Source organism: Pan troglodytes, chromosome 1 (assembly GCF_028858775.2).
Source record: "Pan troglodytes isolate AG18354 chromosome 1, NHGRI_mPanTro3-v2.0_pri, whole genome shotgun sequence".
In the NCBI taxonomy this organism is placed as follows: Eukaryota; Metazoa; Chordata; class Mammalia; order Primates; family Hominidae; genus Pan; species Pan troglodytes.
Window position 1 is genome coordinate 52,643,719 of NC_072398.2, and position 20,300 is coordinate 52,664,018.

Here is a 20,300-nt window from a genome sequence, read left to right on the forward strand (position 1 = left end):
ACCTTTGAAATTATCTTTTTAAATTAGGCAGAAATCCTTTGGATGCCTATTAGACAAAACTGTATACATTAATGTCTTTTCCTTCACATTTGTAAAATACCACAGAAAATAGAAAGCCACGTCCAGCACTGCATTGAAAGAGCACCTCGTAATTGCCTTCATCTACTTTCAAGTTCTGGATAATTTTTCTGATAGAACTGATGGTGAATTTTTCTCAAGTGTAACATTTTCAAATTTTAACTATATCATTATCAATTTCTTAGATAGCTTAGGGAAATTGTATTGAGATGGTTTCATCAAAGAGGCTTATTTAAAATTGGGAGAATATGATCACCAGATTTTTATATTACTGATGTATTCTTTGACATATGCATATATTTAAAAATAACATTTAGATTTCACATTTTCTAATAAAATTATAGAAAATTAATTTATTATTTACTCATCTCTTTTTTGTAAAATATAGATGTTTTAATCATTATTTATGAGACCAAATAAAACTTAAGGATCCATTAGTAGGGGATTTGTGATTAAATGGTGAATATTATTATAGAGAAATGATATGCAGTCATTAAAAATGATGACATAGGCCTCATCTACTTTGACTAAAAATAATTACATTATGGAACAGCAGGTGTGGGAAAGCTCCCTTTATACCATAAACAACGAATAATTGAAATGTCACTAGAAAGCCTGTTAATGAATTAAATTATGTTCGCTCAAACTGTCTTCACTTAGTGAGTAAGCTTTAACAGTATTTCAGGAGAGTGATGTTGTAATTGAGTTATTTATTAGGCTCTAGGATCAAGGCTCTTGTGGTATTAGGCAGATCTTTAAAGGTGGAAAACTGATTTAGAATGGTAAAAGTTCTTGACAAAGTGAGGGCTTTGAAGGAAGTCTTAATGAGTAAGCTACTGTTTGATAAGTGATCTGTTTGCCCAGGTGAGCAGATTAATTATTGTCTCCAATAAATTGATCTGTAGGCATTTTCTGAAGTAAATAAGGAAGTTCTTTATTGTATTATATGCTTATTTTTCCCAAGTAAATGATTATTGTAGGAAACAACCACATCAAATTGAAATAGATGAACCACAGTTTTTGTTTTTCCAATTATACGTTTATTTTAGGAACGTTTTGTATTATCAACACACTATAAAAGTTATGAGTTGTCATTGCTTTGTTATATATTTTACATATATGCTATGTTTTTTAAATTTCTATAGCAATCCTGTGAAATGGAAGTAATACCTGCATTTTACAGAGAATAGTTATCAGACCTGGTAATCAAATGCATATACGAAGCTCATGCTCATCTTCTTTAGCTCTTACACTATACTACAGAATAAACAAATTAACATACGAATGTGTGGAAACATATTTTCCGCAACATATTTCCCTAGAAAACCCATAGCAAAGACTTGGAACCAAGCCAAATGTCTAACAATGATAGACTGGATTAAGAAAATGTGGCACATATACACCATGGAATACTATGCAGCCATAAAAAAGGAAGAGTTCATGTCCTTTGTAGGGACATGGATGAAATTGGAAATCATGATTCTCAGTAAACGATCACAAGGACAAAAAACCAAACACCGCATGTTCTCACTCCCTAGGTGGGAATTGAACAATGAGAACACATGGACACAGGAAGGGGAACATCACACTCTGGGGACTGTTGTGGGATGGGGGGAGGGGGGAAGGATAGCATTAGGAGATATACCTAATGCTAAATGACGCGTTAATGGGTGCAGCACACCAGCATGTCACATGTATACATATGTAACTAACCTGCACATTGTGCACATGTACCCAAAAACTTAAAGTATAATAATAATTAAAAAAAAACCATTTGTATTGTCGTAAGTTTGTATTAAGTGAAATTATATTTGTGACCATTTTCCCTTCTTCCTTCAAATTGTGTCACCTTGACTTTAAATGTATTCCACGCTATACAATTTGCCTATTAAAAGTCGTAACTTAAGCAAGTGCATTACATACTAAGAGAAATCCTAAAGACATACATGTGTTCCAGTGAGCTGTGCCCATTACTGAATTGTGACTTCTTCCAGTTAAGTGCAAAATGGAAGAGACGATTTGGAGGGTTGATTTAAAATCGTATGTTTTTGGTGGGAAGTGTTAAGTTAAAAAAAAGAAAGTGCTTCCTTCACTGCATATTAGTGTGTTCATGTAACTTACAGTTTCATAGAAATAACTCTCATCTGTTGAACATAGCCCAACTCTTTGAGACCTATTGGTTCCCTCTCCACAAACACATATATTTCTCCCCATATTGGACTTTGTTATAATATTTAACTGTGCCATTCCTGGTAATCCTAGACTGTCAGAGCATCTTTATATCTTCCTTCGAGATTTTACAATGACTAGTGAAATATTCCCATTTGAGTTAGAGATTACATGGTATTTTCTATACTCTTATGTATAGAGAAAAGGAGAAGAGGGTTTATGTGTTGTAGTTATGAAGAGTTTTGATTGGCAAGCTATTAGGTTTATGGTTGGGTTGCGGGTGCCTGTAGTCATATTATAAGCTTATAAATAGTTTTGTGATGAACAGCTTTATATATCTATAATGTATGTAATCATACACATGTGTATGTTTGTTTACATATGTATATGTACTTAGGTACGTAATTATATTACCTTTGAGGCCTTTTGTGTGTTTATAAATAATGGGAAGGAGTGGAGGTGGGGTAAGAAGAGAAACGTGGAAATAATTTAGGAGCATCTGCTCTTTCTTTTTTTTTTCTTTTCTTTTCTGAGGTGGTAGTGGTAAGGATACGTAATCCTTACCAAAGATAATTTATTACAGGCCTAAATTCTGTATATTTTTCTGCTCTTTATTTCACATTTAATAGAATAAAAATGAATAAACGCTTTATTCTTTGCATGTTTTTTCTTTCTTTTCTTTTCTCTTTTTAATGGCTTGGCTCAGGCCTGCCCACCTCATACAGTTGGGCAGGGGGCATGAAGAGGGGGAATCTCTTTGCAATTTACGAATGACAAAATATACCTTTATAATTATTCTAGATTTCTTTTTATTTTGGTTCTCATGCTTACATTTAAATCAAATTGAGTTTGCTTGGATTTAATTATTTTAAATAAAATGGGGAAGTACAGAGAGTTGGCCCAGCAAATGAACATTAAACATAAGGATGTGAGTTTTCTAACTGAAAAGAAATACTTTTTTGCGTTAAAGAGTACTTTAATAGAAAAGTACTCCTGGCTGATTTCATAATGTGTTTTACCATGGAAACCACAAGACTATTTCCAGTTACCTGCAGGTTGTGATTACTAAGGGCTGATAAGGAGAGTCAATGCAGTTATTGAGGGGCTATTCATAATATTTCTAACAAAAGAAATTGATAGTTGTTATTTATCCCATTTTATTTCCTCATTCCGCTTACCATTACACCACATGACATTGTATATGTATATGTAACATATATAAACACATGCATATATGTGCATATACGTGTGTCTCTATGTGTGTGAGTAGCTCAGTTCCCTTTCCAAAACTGACATTATTTTGAATTGTATTTTAAAAATGCAGACAATGCTACTAAATGTCATCAAAATTAATCTTTCCTTCATTATGCAATGTTACTGACTAAAGGTGTTGAGTATGTTAGGCTTGAGTAATTATGAAAAGACTTAGATGGCAAAAAGAAGTTGGGAAATATCTTAGGAAAAATTGCACAACATTTAAATTGCGTTTCTCTGTGTACATAGAGTAGAGGTTGGAAACCAGGTGGAAACTCATTGGAAGCACTTGAGCCTGAACTATCTTTTTTGAAATTTATTTTTGAGATGGAGTCTTGCTCTGTCACCTGGGCTGTAGTGCAGTGGCACGATCTCAACTCACTGCAACCTCTGACTCCAGGGTTCAAGCAATTCTCCTGCCTCTGCTTCCTGAGTCTGGGACTACAGGCACCCGCCGCCATGCCCGGCTAGTTTTTTGTATTTTAGTAGAGATGAGGTTTCACCGTGTTGCCCAGGCTGGTCTCAAACTCCTGAGCTCAGGCAATGTGCCTGCCTTGGCCTCCCAAAGTGCTGGGATTACAAGCATGAGCCATCGCGCCCGGCCCAAAACTACCTTTTTAAAATGAAAAATGGATAGGAGGCTTACTTGTTTATTTATTTTTTACAAGCCTTCTTTTTTATTTTAAATTTACTTTTATTTTTATAAATTTAAGAGGAACAAGTGTAGTTTTCTTGCATGGGTATATTGTGTTGTAGTGAAATCTGAGCTTTTTGTGTGCCCATCATCTGAATAGTGAACATCGTACCCATTAGATAATGTTTCAATCCTTACCTCCATCCCACCTCCCCACCTTTTGAAGTCTTCGATTTCTTGTTTTTCATTCTGTATGTCCATGTGTACCCATTGTTTAGCTCCCACTTATAAGTGAGGATATGCAATATATGACTTTCTGTTTCTAGGTTATTTTGCTTAGAATAATGGCCTACAGTTCCATTCATGTTGCTGAAAAAGATATTATTTCATTATTTTTCTTTTTTTATACCCAAACGGTATTCCATTGTGTGTGTATGTGTGTTTGTGTGTGTATCTATATCTACCCCACATTTTCTTTATCCAATCATCCATTAAGTATACACTTAAGTTCATTCCATATCTTTGCTATTGGTAGTAGTGCTGCAATAAAAATACAAGTACTTGTATATTTTTGATATAATAAATGACTTCTTTCCCTTTGGGTACATACCCAGAAGTTGGATTGCTGAATTGAATGGTAGTTTGATTTTCAGTTCTTCGCAAAATCTCCATACTGTTTACCATAGAGATTGTACTAACTTACATTCCTCTCAGTGGTGTATAAGTGCACCCTTTTCTCTGCAAACTTTCCAACATCTGTTGTTTTTTGACTTTTTATAGTAGCCATTCTTACTGGTGTAAGGTGATACCTCATTGTGATTTTAATTTGCATTTCTCTGATGATTAGCATTGTTGAGCATGGTGGCATGTTTGTGGCTGCATACATTTGTATGCCTTCTTTTGAAAAATGTCTGTTCATATCCTTTGCACACTTTTTAAGGAGTTTATATTTTTTTCTTGTTGAGTTGTTTGAGTTCATTGTAGATTCTGGATATTAGCCCTTTGTTGGATGCATAGTTTGCAAATATTTTCTGGCATTCTGTATATTGTCTATTTACTCTGTTTGTTTCCTTTGGTGTACAGAAGAGTTTTTGTTTAATTAATTCCTATTTGTCTATGTTTGTTTTTGTTGTGTTTGACAAGCCTTCATTTGTTGGTTATCAGAAACTAAGTATGAATATTTGGAAATGGATAGGAATCTGGTTTAGAGTCAATAATCACAGGGCAGGCCTTTACAAACATGTCCCACTATTTATGGGGATAGCCCAGTATTTGTGGGTGGATCTGTTATTTACAATGTTCTTTTATAATATTTTACAAATGTTCTAGAATTCTTCTACTACCAATAAATTCTCAACTTGCTAAGAAGGCAAGAAGCAAGAAAAAGAATAGAAAGACCAATGTTCCAACTCTGTCCCCATCCTAGCTGTATGAATTTGGGCCAGTCACTAAAATTATTTGAATGAACGTTTCTTTTTCTTTCTTTCCCTCCCTCCCTCCCTCCCTCCCTTCCTTCCTTTTTCTTTCTTTCTCTCTCTCTCTCTCTCCCCCTCCTTCCCTCCCTTCCTTCCTTCCTTCCTTCCTTTATTCCTTCTTTCCTCCCTTTTTTTTGATGGAGTCTCACTCTATCACCCAGGCTGGAGTGCAGTTGTGCAATCTCAGCTCACTGCAACCTCCACCTCCAAGTTCAAGTGATTCTTCCGCCTCAGTCTCCCAAGTAGCTGGGATTACAGGCATGCACCAGCACACCCAGCTAATTTTTGTATTTTTAGTAGAGATGGGGTTTCACCATTTTAGCCAGGCTGGTCTAGAACTCCTGACCTCAGGTGATCCACCTGCCTCGGCCTTCCAAAGTGCTGGGATTACAGGCATGAGCCACCACTTCTGGCCCAAAGTTTCTTTTTCTATAAAGTTGATATCTATGTTACTCAAGTAAAAATCAAATAAATTAATAATAGTATACTTTATAAACATTTATTAAAATCATAGACAGATAAAGGTACAAATAAATAAAATCTAAATTCATAACCTATTTACAAAATCTGTGGGGAAATGACATTAATCATAAGGTAGATTAAGTTGGAATAAGAAAGAATTCCCAAGGATTCACCTCACCATAAACCCAAGTTTTGCATCCTCAGATGTTATAACATAAGGAAGAAAAATAAGATGATTTTATCTCTCCTACCATACTATTAGTTCAGAGTCCTCATGGTTTGTACCAAAGAAAAAATTGGCTACCACATTATGCCTTCATTCAGGAATTTATCTCTTAATCTTTAATGTCCAGTAGGTCCTAACTAATATGTGGGATGCTCATGATATAAGCATGGACAAAACTCAATATGGCCCTTGCCCTTATGGAGTTTACATTCTAATGAATGAACGTGGTATGACTGAGAACTGGTGTTGTCACCATTATAGAAAAGGACTGTATTTAGGACTGCCACATTGAAGCACCACAAACTTGGTGCTTGAAAACAATAGAAGTTTATTGACTGACAGTAATGGAGGCCAGAAATTTGAACATAGGGTGTAGGCAGGGCCTTGCGCTTTACTAATGCTCTAGGAGAGGATCTTTCCTTGTCTTTTCCAGGTTCTAGTAGTCCCAGGTGTTCCTTGAGTTTTGAAAGTATAACTCAATCTCTGCCTTTGTCTTCATATGACCATCTTCCTTCTGCATATGTGTCTGTGTGCAAGTTTTTCTTTTCTTATAAAGACATCTGTCATATTTGATTAAGGGCTCGCCCTATTATAGTATACCCTCATATTAATTTAACTAATTATATCTGCAATGACCTCATTCCCAAATAAGTTTGAATTCTGAGGTCATGAGAGCTAGGACTTTTTCTTTTAGGGGGACATAATTCATTCCATCACAATGACCTTAGAAAAAATAGGAGTAAACTGAGAATAATGTGATACATTTGGAAAGGTATAATTTTTATTTTTGTTAGTAGTGAAAACAGAGTGAGAGAACCTTGGCAGTATGCTTTCTCCTTACTGACCAAAGTCAGATCACCAAACACGGAATTAGCAGGATGCCACAATCTAGAAGCACAGAAATAACTCCAGCTGAAAAGTTCTTAGAAATGCAAGTTGTACTGGGAGCTATGTATATTAACTCACCATTCAGATGTACATTTTCCAAAGGACAATGAACATCAAATAAATAGAGGACAAGACTTCTGTGCATCCATTGAATCTGCCTGCTGAGACCAGAAGGTCCAGGCAGATAATCCCTTGTTTGATATGAGTACAGTAATAAAAATCTTATATATGGACTCCATGACCAATATTGCAGAATTAGAAGAAAGAGGGAGGGAAACAGCACTTGGTAGTAAGAAGTAGACACAGAGGAAGAACCTTCCTCTGATAATGATCTATGTCTACTATAAGATTTAAAAGAGACTATCCACAAAAGTTTCATATCCTAAATAGGTGTCAAGGCACTGGCACTAGAAAAAAGCAAACTAGTGTTTCTGAAAGAATGGTGCATTGACAGCCTGGATCAGAATTATTTTTCCTGTTATTAAAATGATGAGGCCTAATTTAAATTTATTGAATAAGAATTTTAAGAGTGAATCAGGGAAATTGCATTTTAACAAGAGTCCGGGTAAATTTTACATTGAACTCAAGTACCAGAACAAAAGAATAAAAGGAAAATGAAAAAAAAGTATCAAATTAAAATCAACATTAAGGTAGTTGATATCATTAGGAAAAATTGATGGCAGTTGCAAAAAACATCTCTGCAGTATCTAAATTGTTTCAGACCATAGAAAAATCTGGAGTTGTTCAATTCATATTCGAAGATACTAGAATAATCTAAAAAAGACATCACATCATTATTACTGTAGAAGAAAAACTCCTGAAAAAGTATAGGAAAATGAATCCAACAGTAAATTACCTGAATAGTTTACCGTCACAAAGACAACTTATTCCAGGATAGACAAAAACAATTGCATCATAGGAAAACTGTTGAAGTAATTCACCAAATCAGTACATGAAAAGGAACAATATACTATTAACTTGATAGGTTCGATATAGGTTTTTTTAATAACAATCAATACCCATCCATTACTGATATAATTTTTAGTAAAGTGTAAATATTTAAGCAATCCCAATATCAACAAAATACAATTGTTCCTCAGTAATCATGGGGATTGGTTCCAGGACTTCTGTGGATACCAAAATCCACAATGCTCAAGTGTCTCATATAAAATGGCATAAGATTTGCATAATAATCTATGTACAGCCTCCATTATACTTTAAATTATCTCTAGATTACTTATAATACCTAATAAAATATAAAAGTTATGTAAATAGTTGGTATACTGTATTGCCTAAAGAATAATGACAAGAAAAACAGGTCTGTATCATTAGGAAAATTAGGAGGGAAATAGCACTTAGTAGTACCTAAGTACTACTAAATACCTAATAAAACATGAAAGTTATGTAAATAGCTGTTATATTGTATTGCCTAGGGAATAATGACAAGAAAAACAAGTCTGTACATGTTTAGTACAGATGTTGTTTTTTGTTCTTCCCAAATATTTCCTATCTGCAACTAGTTGAATACATAGATGTGGAACTTAATGGATACAAAGGGCCAAGTGTAATTAATTGCTGCTAAAACACTAGAGGCATCCTCTTATAAGAAAGGGACACCACAATTATTTGACTTTTTTCCCCCCAAAAGTGCTAGTCAATGTAGTAAGGCATAAACAATGAAATGTAAATGCAGTAGTTCCTTAAATAATGCCATTTCATTCAATATTGTTTTGTTATAATATTGTTGAGAAAAAAAATCTATTGCTGATTGGGGTGACTGTCTGTGTGCAGTTTGCACATTCTGTCCATGTCTGCGTGGGTTTTCTTCAGTTACTGCAGTTTCCTCCCATATGCCAAACGTGCAAGTTAGGTGAATTCGTGTGTCTAAATGATCGTAGCATGAGTATTGATGTTTGAGTGTGTCTTGCAATGTGATGGCGTCCTGTCCAGGTGGGATCCTGCCTGGCCCCTTGAGCTGCTAGGATGGGCTCTGGCCACCTACCACCCTGAACTGGAACAAGTGGGTAAATAACCTTGCTTATTTTCACTAATCTTTCTTGAATGTATGTATAGCTCATATTTATTTCAACATTTAATATCAAAAGTATTTTGGTTTTTATTTAGAAGTTTGGTGACATTTTTGTGGCCAGTAGAAACCTAACTCTTGTTTACATCAATTAGCCTATGGTAAAATTGGATTTGTTATCTATCATTTCTTTTTTTTTTTTTTTTTTGAGACTGAGTCTTGCTCTGTCGCCCAGGCTGGAGTGCAGTGGCACGATCTCGGCTCACTGCAACCTCTGCCTCTCAGGTTCACGCCATTCTCCTTCCGCAGCCTCCCGAGTAGCTGGGACTACAGGTGCCCACTACCATGCCTGGCTAATTTTTTGTATTTTAGTAGAGCCGGGGTTTCACCGTGTTAGCCAGGATGGTCTCGATCTCCTGACCTCGTGATCCGCCCGCCTCGGCCTCCCAAATTGCTGGGATTACAGGTGTGAGCCACCGTGCCTGGCCTATCTATCATTTCTCTTAAAGTCGCAAAGAAGCTATGGATGACATTAAGTGAGGTCTTACTGTAGAAATATTAAAGAACATGTCCATAACTGTCTGTCTAGCAAACCCAAGTAATAAATGTGAAAAAAAAATCACATGTAAGAGAGGTCAACATGGCAGCCATTTCCAATATCAAAACCAAAAAGTTAAAGATTGGAATAAAACAATTTAAAAGGCAACCAAAATTATAAAATAGCCAGAAATAAGTGTCACAAAGAATATATAACATTTACCCAAATAAAATGTTATTGATCAACATAAAAATAACTATTAAATAGCAACAACATATTTCAATAGAAGGTACCACCTAATAATGATTGGAATTCCAGTATCTTTTTAAATGAAATAAAATTGCTATTATGGTATTTGAATAAATGTAACAAAATTACTCTAAATTTTAACTTTTGTATAAGCCTTTGACAAAAATGACATCTTAAAAAGTGATGAGAGCAGATTTGCCATAAATCAAAACTCTGTGGTCCTGGGGAAGGTCCAGAAAGAGTACACTAACTTAGTGTAAGAGTACACGAAAGATTACACTAACATAGTCTACTAGATGTAAGTAAATTCAGATAAAGTTAGGTGGAGGTAGGGAGGTCAGAAGAAAAGAAGGAAGAGAGGGAGGCAAGATTAAAGGAAGGAAAGAGGGAGGAAGGAATGGAGGGAGGAGATGAAACCAGTTTAAACTTGAAAAAGGAAGCAGTGAGATTATATTTGAAATAAGTTAAATCATGAAAAACTTTGGGAAGGGTAAACACTAAACTCTGAACTAAATACCTGGGTGCTAAAAAACTGTTTGGTGCTGAGGAAGGTCTCAAAAGTACACACTATCACTAACATGCCTTGCTGCTGGAAAGAGTTATCATTAAATCAAATTAAAAAAAAAAAAGCTCTACTTTATACCATAACCAGTAAGCCTAAAGGACATTTTTTGTGCCCAGTATAAGTCATGTATCAAAAAACATTTTGCTTGCATTTTGGCTTTAAAAAAAAGTTGTATAATTTCATGTTTTAATATAATCCATGTTTCTCAATGATTATATTGACTCAGAGAGATCTCCAGATTCATTAAGAGTTTTACTTCACATAATTTGATAATTAGATTGGGATTAGGAAATTATTTAATGAGAGACTTCACACCATGCAAAATTGCCTTTGCTCTCAGGAAAAAAAAAAAGCCAGTGGCTCGCATGCTGTTGTCCAGCCTTTGGCACATTTATAGGTATTGGAGAGCTCTCCACATTGATGGCCATTTCAAAGTTGGATAATTCTCATTCATAATTCGTGTATTTATCTAATATTCTATTTAATAGAGAATCACATTATGTGTCATTCCATTTTAATAGTGTTGGTAACTGAAATATTTAAAGACAACAGTGACTCCTAACTCTTCATAATTACGAATTCTTTCTAGTTTCTCCTACCTTTTCCATATGTGGTATGTTTTCCAGATTCCTCATTATTTTTGTTAAGGTTTTAGATGATCTCATTTCAGTTAAAAAATGCTCCTCTGCGCCTGTAATCCCAGCACTTTGGGAGGCTGAGGCGGGCGGATCACGAGGTCAGGAAATTGAGACCATCCTGACTAACACGGCATGGTGGCGGGCGCCTGTAGTCCCGGCTACTGGAGAGGCTGAGGAGAAGAATGGCGTGAACCCGGGAGGTGGAGCTTGCAGTGAGCCGAGATCGCGCCACTGCACTCCAGCCTGGGCGACAGAGCCAGACTCCGTCACCAAAAAACAACAAAAAAAGGCTCCTCTGTTACATACCCAGTACTGAACTCCAATATTATCTGAAAAATGGACTCATTCTTATAAATTTGGTAATTCTAGGAAGCAAATCTGCATGGCCTTTGCTGAATTATTTGTGTAATAGCCGTATGTCCTCTCAAATTTGCTTATGTAGCCATAACAAATTTCAACTAATTTAGCTTTATCTCACTATTTACAGTTACTATATTTAAAATGAACTGACTTTTCATTTGATAAACAAGGGAAACAGGTCCAATAATGCATTTCCAAGACGCCGATGAAGTTTTGTTTCTGTATGTGTGTGCATGGACTTTTGTAGCATGTATATGTACGTAGATGTGTAGGGTGTGCACATGTGCATGGGCATACAGATGGAAATGTTCTGCTAAAAGATATAATTGCCATTTTAGTGGCTTCTTTAGAACTTCTAGAGAACTTCTCCAACTTCTAGTCTGGAGAAGGTATTAACTAAAGAGAATCTTGCTTACTTTAAAACAATTTCATTTACTATATAAGGTGAAGAAAAAACAAAGTAAGTCAGAATATGATAACGAGGAAATAAAAATAGAAATATATTCTTTAGAGAGAAGATATAAAAGAACATTCAAGTATTTTAGAAGATACAACACATACAGCTTGATTCGTAATTAATTTTAAAAATGCCCTGTTGAGGGGAACATCACACAATGGGGCCTGGGGAAGGGATAGCATTAGGAGAAATACCTAATGTAGATGACAGATTGATGGATGCAGCAAACCATACACATGGCATGTGTATACCCATGTAACAAACCTGCACGTTCTGCACATGTATCTCAGAACTTAAAGTATAATAAAATTAAAAAAAAAATGCCCTGTTGCTTTTGTGACACAATAAACTGCTTTTAAACTATTCATGGTTTTCCTTGAATAAACAGGGTAGTAGAGAGTTTATGAGATAATATAGTAGTGAACTATTTCTCAAATGCATGAGCAGCTTTGTAATGTCAGTTGTTTTTTTTTCTCCTAGTTTTCTCTAAGGTATCTACTCTTGCAAAAAAAACAAAACCAAAAATCTCCCCCCCGAAAAAAAGACCCCCAAACCTTATCTGGCTTACATGAATTACATTTTCAAAATGTTACCATATTAGGAAAAAAGAAATTAAATATTTGTTTTTGTGTAAATATTAAAATCCATTCTTAGCTGTTTTTGAAATTCTAACTCATAATAAATATATTTGAGACTGATTAAGGAAATTGAGTATTATTTACAAGTTACCTTGCACTGAACAAGATTTCTCTTTTCACTTAGTATTTTGAAAATATTAATTGTGCCTTATCAAAGGGATACTGTTTGCTAGAATTTAGAGTATTTATTAAAGTACTGCTATTATTTTAGACTGTTGATATTATTGTATAGTGGATCAAATATACAATATGCAGTCTATTAATTGAGTTGTTTGCTTTATAATCTATCTGTGGTAACCTTAACAGTTCTATTTGCCACTGCTACTTCTTGGTTGATCCATAAGTAGGAAGGCAAAGTGTTACAGAGTATGGTGTCTTAAATAGGCTATAGGTGTAGTGAAGAATTGATTATTAGGCCCTGTCCTTTAAAATTCTGAATAAGTAGATCTGGCGTGGTGGTGCCCAAACTGAATTTTTCAAACGTCAGTTAATTCTTACAGCAGGGAAAAAAATGGGGAAAGCACTGATTCAAACCCATTTCAAACACACATATTAAAGACTTTTGCATTATTGCTGTTTTGAATAATCCATGCCACTCATTACATTCATTAATACAAATAATTGAATTGACTATGTATAATATTTAAAATGATTCTATCTTTAAAAGTAGAAAATAATTGCTTCTCTCTAAATCAGTACTTTACTCAGTTCTCATTTTCCATGGCAGGGAATTTACTAAAATACATAATGCATTAAATCAAATAATTTATTACAAAAATGTATTATTCTTTAAGTTAATTAGAGAACTACAGATCAATTTATATTTGTTGATCTTCATGAAAATAAAGATATGATTGCTTGCATACATTTACATGTTTTTATTTTCTGTTTGCAGGGTACAAGTTGAATTCTATATGAATGAAAATACATTTAAAGAAAGACTAAAATTATTTTTCATAAAAAACCAGAGATCAAGTAAGTTATTCATTTCATTCCCCTCTCTGTTCGTACACATATTTATTTCAAAATATTTCAACTGTGTGATATTTTGCAAAATACTTTTTAGATAGAGGAATAAAATTGGTTATTTTTTCCAGCAGGTGGTAGAGGAATAAAATTGGTTATTTTTTCCAGCAGGTGGTAACATTTTAGAAAAGTATAGGCACTACATATAGTGATATTAATGCCTCTTGAACATCTTCAATTCTCCAAATTCCATGTTAATAAGTAGACTTCTGAGTGGACTATCTGGATTAGTATTAGCATTGAGGAAAATAATTTAAATGAGGGTCCTTCCATTTTGACTCTAAATATCGTATTTTCAAAAAGCTCTGACAGACCACAATGGGAAACAATTGTCTGATTTAGGGAAGGGAACGTTTAATATTTCCTAATCATTCCAAATAATGAGAAACATCTAGGTTGCACTGAAATATACAGACTCCTATCTTTCTTAGCCTAGAGATTTTGAGCCAGGAAGTGTAGGGTAGATCTCAGAGTTTAACATCCCAGTGATTCTTATAATCAGACAAATGTAAGAAAGTAACAAAGTAGAACTTCAAGAATACAAAATTGGCATAGTAACTGTCCTCCTGAGCCTATTCAAGGTTAGGAGTGCCGCTGATGCTTGTTGCTTCCCACAATGCCATATATGTTTAAAAAGCCATATGTAATAAACCAATATGCAATTTTTTTTCATGGTCATTGCTTACAATGTCACAGGGAATGGAGAGGCCTGCATTAGTTGGTGTAGACGTTAAGCTCTGTGAATTTTAACCTCCAAATCCTCTTGTCGAAATTAAGTTGTGCCTCTGTAGGCAGGATTCAAAGAGAGAAGCTTGACTTGTGGGAAGTTATCCAAATACTGATGATATGGAATATTTCAATATTTAAGTCATACTGCTCAGATAGTCTTAATGACAGGCTGGCCTCAAGGTTAAGACTGTTAGCAACTAATGTTTTTCTAACATGGTTGTTCAGAATATCCAAGGAAGCCCCATAAATAGATATTACCTAAAGGGGTCACATCATCTGAATAGTTTCCCTTATTTCAGTACTAACAGTCCTATCTTTCCAGGCCAAAAAAGGTGGATGCATTGTTTGAATACTTCACCCATAGTCAGCTGCAACTAAGCAGTTATTTGAGGAGGCCCATTTCTATAAAACCAGCATAATTTCATTAATAATTTGGAAGATTTTTTAAGGAAGTGAACCCATAAAACGTATTCAGCATTTTAATTGGAAAACCTAGGAAATATTTCACAAATGATAAGCATTGACCTTTTTACTGGTAAGAACTGTTACCACAAGTACACTCACAACAGCAGAGTAGGACAAAAAAAGTGACATTTCATTTCTAGATTTTATTAAGTAATAATTATAGGAAGGCCTTTATCAAAATTTTATTCATAATGCATGAATCAGATATCACAAAGTAATTACAGGAAAGATAATGCTCATATTAATCAGACTTTATGCATATTTTGCTTAATCTTAAATACTCTTCATCATCATTGAATATTACAGGCTGCATAATTGTGACCCACACAGTTTAGAAGATACATACATGGCAGTTTTAATTCCCACAAAAGTTTAAGATTTCATGGGTATTTTAAATAGTTAAAAATAGAATTTAATTTATTGAACTTTAAACGTATGTGTGTGTATGTGAGAGAAATGGAGAGATTGATCGTGTGTGTGTTTCTCAGTGTATGCTATTAAGATTTCTCTATACTTATATAATTATATAATATATATAATATATAATTATATAATATATATAATTATATAATTGCATTATAATTATATAGTTAATATTAAATATACAACATAGAACTATACAAATATAATTAATTTCTTTATAATCAAATCTACAAGATTCTGTGAAGGCATAAGTTTTATAACTTGGCTTGTGAATTTGTAAGCAGCTAGATTTTCTAGCCAAAGTTTATCCCAAAATTTATGGATGTATAAAATGCTTAAACTTATAAACATACTTTAATCAACCTCGATTGGACACAAATTTTGTGGCTTCTGAATGTTCAAATCTACATTTAGTCTTTTTATAAAATATGCACTCTCATTTGCAGTTCAAGTATTCTGTCAAACTCGCTTTTTGTTTCAATATTCAGGTAATTAAAATTCAGCCACCAAGAACTTCAGAGAGTTTAGACAATTATAGTAGTGTAGCTTCTAAATACAATTTAAGTGCTGTATTTAAATTTGATATTTTTGACAATTCTTTTTAGTCTTTTGTGAACTAAGTTCAAATGAAAATCAAACTTTTATCATTTGTTTAAAGGTCTAAGGATACGCCTGTTCAATTTTTCTCTCAAATTACTAAGCTGCTTATTATACATAATCCGAGTACTACTAGAAAACCCTTCACAAGGAAATGAATGGTAAGGTACCTTTTTCTGACCTTCAACAATATTATTTTGATTATTTTGAGTTGTATCACATTTTAAATTTAAAGCATGTTGTGTAGAGCTTAATTTTTAAGGGTATTTTAGGTGTTTGTCACAAATAAAATTGATCGATTTACAGGCACTACATAATTCTTGTAGGTTCTTTGTAAGTATCTTTTATTATTTTTCTGTTTGTCTGATGCTAATATTGGACTGTTAGGCATAAAATTTTATTGCTAGCCAAAGTGCATTAAGTAGTTTTTGTTTTAAAATGGGTAAGTCTCTTTAAAGACCCGAATGCAATTTTGTTCTTGATTTTCAGATACTCCCGAAAGATTTACTCTACTGCATGACAGTTTTATATTTTCATAATAATAAGTAGTTATTAACCTTCAATGGAAACACTCCATCATATATTGGGAAGGATAACTATCTCAAGACTCAGTTTTAACCTGTGCAGTTCTTTATCTTATTTGAGTTAAATGACATTGATGTATTAACTTGACTTATTTTGTGCTCATAATCGTGTTGCTCTTATTAAATTATATTTCTAGTCATTTGTGGATTTTCCTTTTTAGGCTCTGCCTTTTGCTAGAAACAGTAGGAAAAGGTACTGGTGTGTAATTGTATGCATAATATTTATCTAATCATCATCCTGGACCCTTGTCAAGCCTACTAAATTTACAATGATTTTCAAAGCCGAAAACTTAATTTGATGACTAACATCTGTACAATTATTTCTTCATGTGCAAGTCTGCCCTCAGAAAATTAAAAAATGAAATGATCAAAGTAAAATGGAAAGTGAGCTCATAATATGCATTTAAATGAATTGGTTACCCCTCAGCTTGTTTAGGTAGTAAAAATGATTCTGTATTTGTTTAAAGGTTTGTATTTATTTAAAGGTGTCTGTATTTATTTAAGATTAATAAGTGAAGTTTTATTTAATAATCTATGATAATTCTTTATAAAGCAATTTATTTAATGAGATATAATTATGAATATTTCACTGTATCTTTATTACTTAGCACGTACCAGTCACATTGCTATTAGCAAAGATGTAGAGATGCATAGGAACATTCAGTACCCTTAGGGAACTTTTAATCTGTGAAAAGATTGTTTATTTTGGAGTTCCTGCTATTTCTGTCATTAGACTAGTTTTTTATATGTGTTATTTTTTTCAGTATATACTTCATCTTATTATTCTCACCTTATATATGAAGAAACAGAGGTTTTCTCATATTTGCCACTCTGCTTTGAGACCCTCAGGACTAATCGTATCATGCTTTTTATCTCTGTTTAAGCAGTGGCCACAGGAAACCAGTATGTTCCCATTCCCTCAAATTCCAACGGCATATTTAACTTTAGTACTTTGATGTCCAGACATTTCAGACTCACCGTGTTCCAATTAGCTTTTTCAGTGCTCTTCCACATCTCAGTGAACGAAAACTCTATCCTTCCCCCAAACCCTGCTCTACTCACAGCCTTCCCCATTTCAGCGGATAACAATTACATCCTAAAAGTTGCTTGGACCAAAAGCTTTAGAGTCAATTCTTTACTTTTCTGCAGCATATACAAATGCCCTAGAAAATTCTATCATTTCTACTTTCAAGATAAACCTGGCACACAATCACTTCTCAATGCCACCATGCTTGTACAAGCCACCTTCTCACACCTGGATTGCTGCAATAGCTTCCTAATTAATCCCGCTAATTCAACCTTTGTTCCCTTTTGATAGATTCTTAATGTAGAAGCTATTTCTGTAAAATATAAGTCACATCTTGATACGACTCTGCTCTGATTGCCGAAGTACTTACCATGGCTTTATAACTTCACCACCCACTATTCATCCCACACCCATTCTGTCTGGTCCAGCTACATTGGCCTCTCTCTGTTCTTGATCATACCAGACACACCCAGCTTAGGTCCTTCATAGGGGCGTTTCTTTGTGTCCAGGATTCTCTTCCTTCAGATAACGTAAGGCACACTTCCTCAGATAATATGAAGCTTCCTATTTAACATTGTAATCTCCTCATAAGACTCCCTTAATAGTTTTCTTCTTTTTCTTTTTTTTTTCTCTAGAGCCTGTTTCTCTTTTACATATTCTACCTAATTTTAGTCATTTATTTTGTTTTCTGTGGTATTCCATGAATACTAGAGAGGATATTCCATGACAGCAAGGATCATTGCCTGAATCCCCAGAGCCTGGCACAAAGTGGCAAACAATAGTTATTTATTAAATGAATGAATGGATACATGAGTAAAAGAAGTTCCTTAGTAATCTAACTTTTGCCTACTCTACCTCATCAGTCCCCTACTCCAGCTATGCTGAACTGCTTGAAGTAGCTTATGCACCTTTGATCTCCCTTCCTCTGGGCCTTTTAACATTCTTCTCCCTCTTCTGGGAAATTAGGTTTCCTGCTCCTCACAACCCACACTTTTTTGACTTGCTTCTGGACACCAGGACCTTCAGGAAAACAACTTTATGGATAACAGTTAATCTAAAATCCTTATGGGTATTGTGCCTTGTAGCCCAGTTCCACTCTGGCTTAGGAGTATCTTCTGGGTGCTCTCCCACATACTTCTCTCACAACAGCCAAAGCATTGCCCTTGATTTTACCATTCACTTATCAGTCCTTTCTATATGCTCACCAAGGGCAAGAACCATGCTGTGTTTTCCTCCATAGCTCTCACACTAAGCATAGGACTTGGTAGGTCAGTGAATGCTGCTGAGTTAATGAAATGATGCTCAGCAATTTTATTGATAGTGTGTTGCACAATAAAAATGATTGAGGACTACTGCCTGGAGATGTCAGTGTTATTAAAATGGTTCATGTAACAAATTATTCTACAATCATATCAGCATTATTTTTAAAATGTGGTGATTTATAAATAAAAAGTACACTAGCGGGACCTGAAAATCATAAAATGAGGCATGATGGAATCCTTCTAAGGGTAAAAGGGCATTTGGTGGGTGTTAGCAGAGTAAAATTATATTATTTGAAAACATTAAGAGGAACAAAGTTTCCTACAATTAACTTCTATGTAATATCACTAAGAATGTTTGGCCATAATTGTAGAGGATATACATTTGAAAAATCAGATTACAGTAATTAAAAAATATTTATGGTTCCATTTTGAGTACAGTGTTCTGTTTAGCTCCCATTGTCAGTGCAGTATTGGTTAATGAAAAACAGAAGTCGCCTTTATGGGTGCAGGCTCTATTTTAAAATAATGAGGCTAATTAAGCAAAGAGATTTATTTAATTAGAGCTTCTGACATGATAAGTCTGCAGATATTTTGTGCTGCTTTGCTTTATTTTTAAATCCCTTTCAGGAATCAAAACTGATATGAAAACATTATAATATGGGAAAACTGAATAATATGAAAAGAATTTTACTGTTAATATATCATGTGTGAATGGCAAACTGTGATGTACAGATAATGTGTAGTAAATGATGTAAAGATGTTAGGAAAGGAAGCACACCTGAAGCATGTAGTTTATAAATTACACTGAAAGATGAGCCATCAGCATTAACTCATTGCCTGCTGATGCTTACAGTTCATCACTGTGTCCAAACTCATGCATCTGCATCTACTTTAAAAATTGTTCAAATGATTATTAGTATTTAACATCAAGTGATAGAGACACAGGTAAGAAGCACATGAACATGCTTCTATTTTATGGTATTTGGATTCCATTTAAAATCAATGACTAATATAGCAAATGGTGTGTTTAAGTGAAATTCAAATTTTAAATATGATTTCTTCCTCAGGGTAACAACTATTAAAGGAAGAAAATAGAATTTTGACAATAGCGCTTAAACATTTGATGATCAATAGGAATGAATATTTTAATGCAGACCTTTTCTTCTTTTTTGTATATTGATTATTTTTTAGATTGAAGTAGGACTAAGTTCTCTAACGAATCTCAAAAATGTAAAAGCATTTTTTTGTTTACTGGAGTCTAATACTGGTGTTTTTGGTCATTGTGAACCTTTTCTCCATATAATGATTCACATACACAAACATACACACACAGACACAGACACATACATACACACACACACACACACACACACTCCATAACATGGTAGGTATTATATGTACAAGCCCACTGCGTTTTGTGATTATGTGTTGTCCTAAGACTGGAATCTTTGCATCCTGATTTCAGAAAGAGAAAGAGAAAGAGAGCTTGGAGAAGGCATATATGTTTTTAAAAATTATTGGCCAACAAAT

At 34.1% G+C, this 20,300-nt stretch overlaps 1 protein-coding gene across 6 annotated transcripts in view; it reads left to right on the forward strand.

Annotated features, from left to right (window-relative positions):
* The window catches only part of KCNT2 (potassium sodium-activated channel subfamily T member 2), a 389,618-nt gene that overhangs the window by 101,268 nt on the left and 268,050 nt on the right, over positions 1 to 20,300 (forward strand). For all 6 annotated transcript variants that reach the window (XM_514073.6, XM_016934731.3, XM_001134868.5 and 3 more), the window contains exons 2-3: positions 13,553 to 13,632; positions 15,959 to 16,058. In XM_514073.6, the coding sequence (XP_514073.2) occupies positions 13,553 to 13,632; positions 15,959 to 16,058 (180 nt within the window). The remainder of the gene's footprint in view (positions 1 to 13,552; positions 13,633 to 15,958; positions 16,059 to 20,300) is intronic.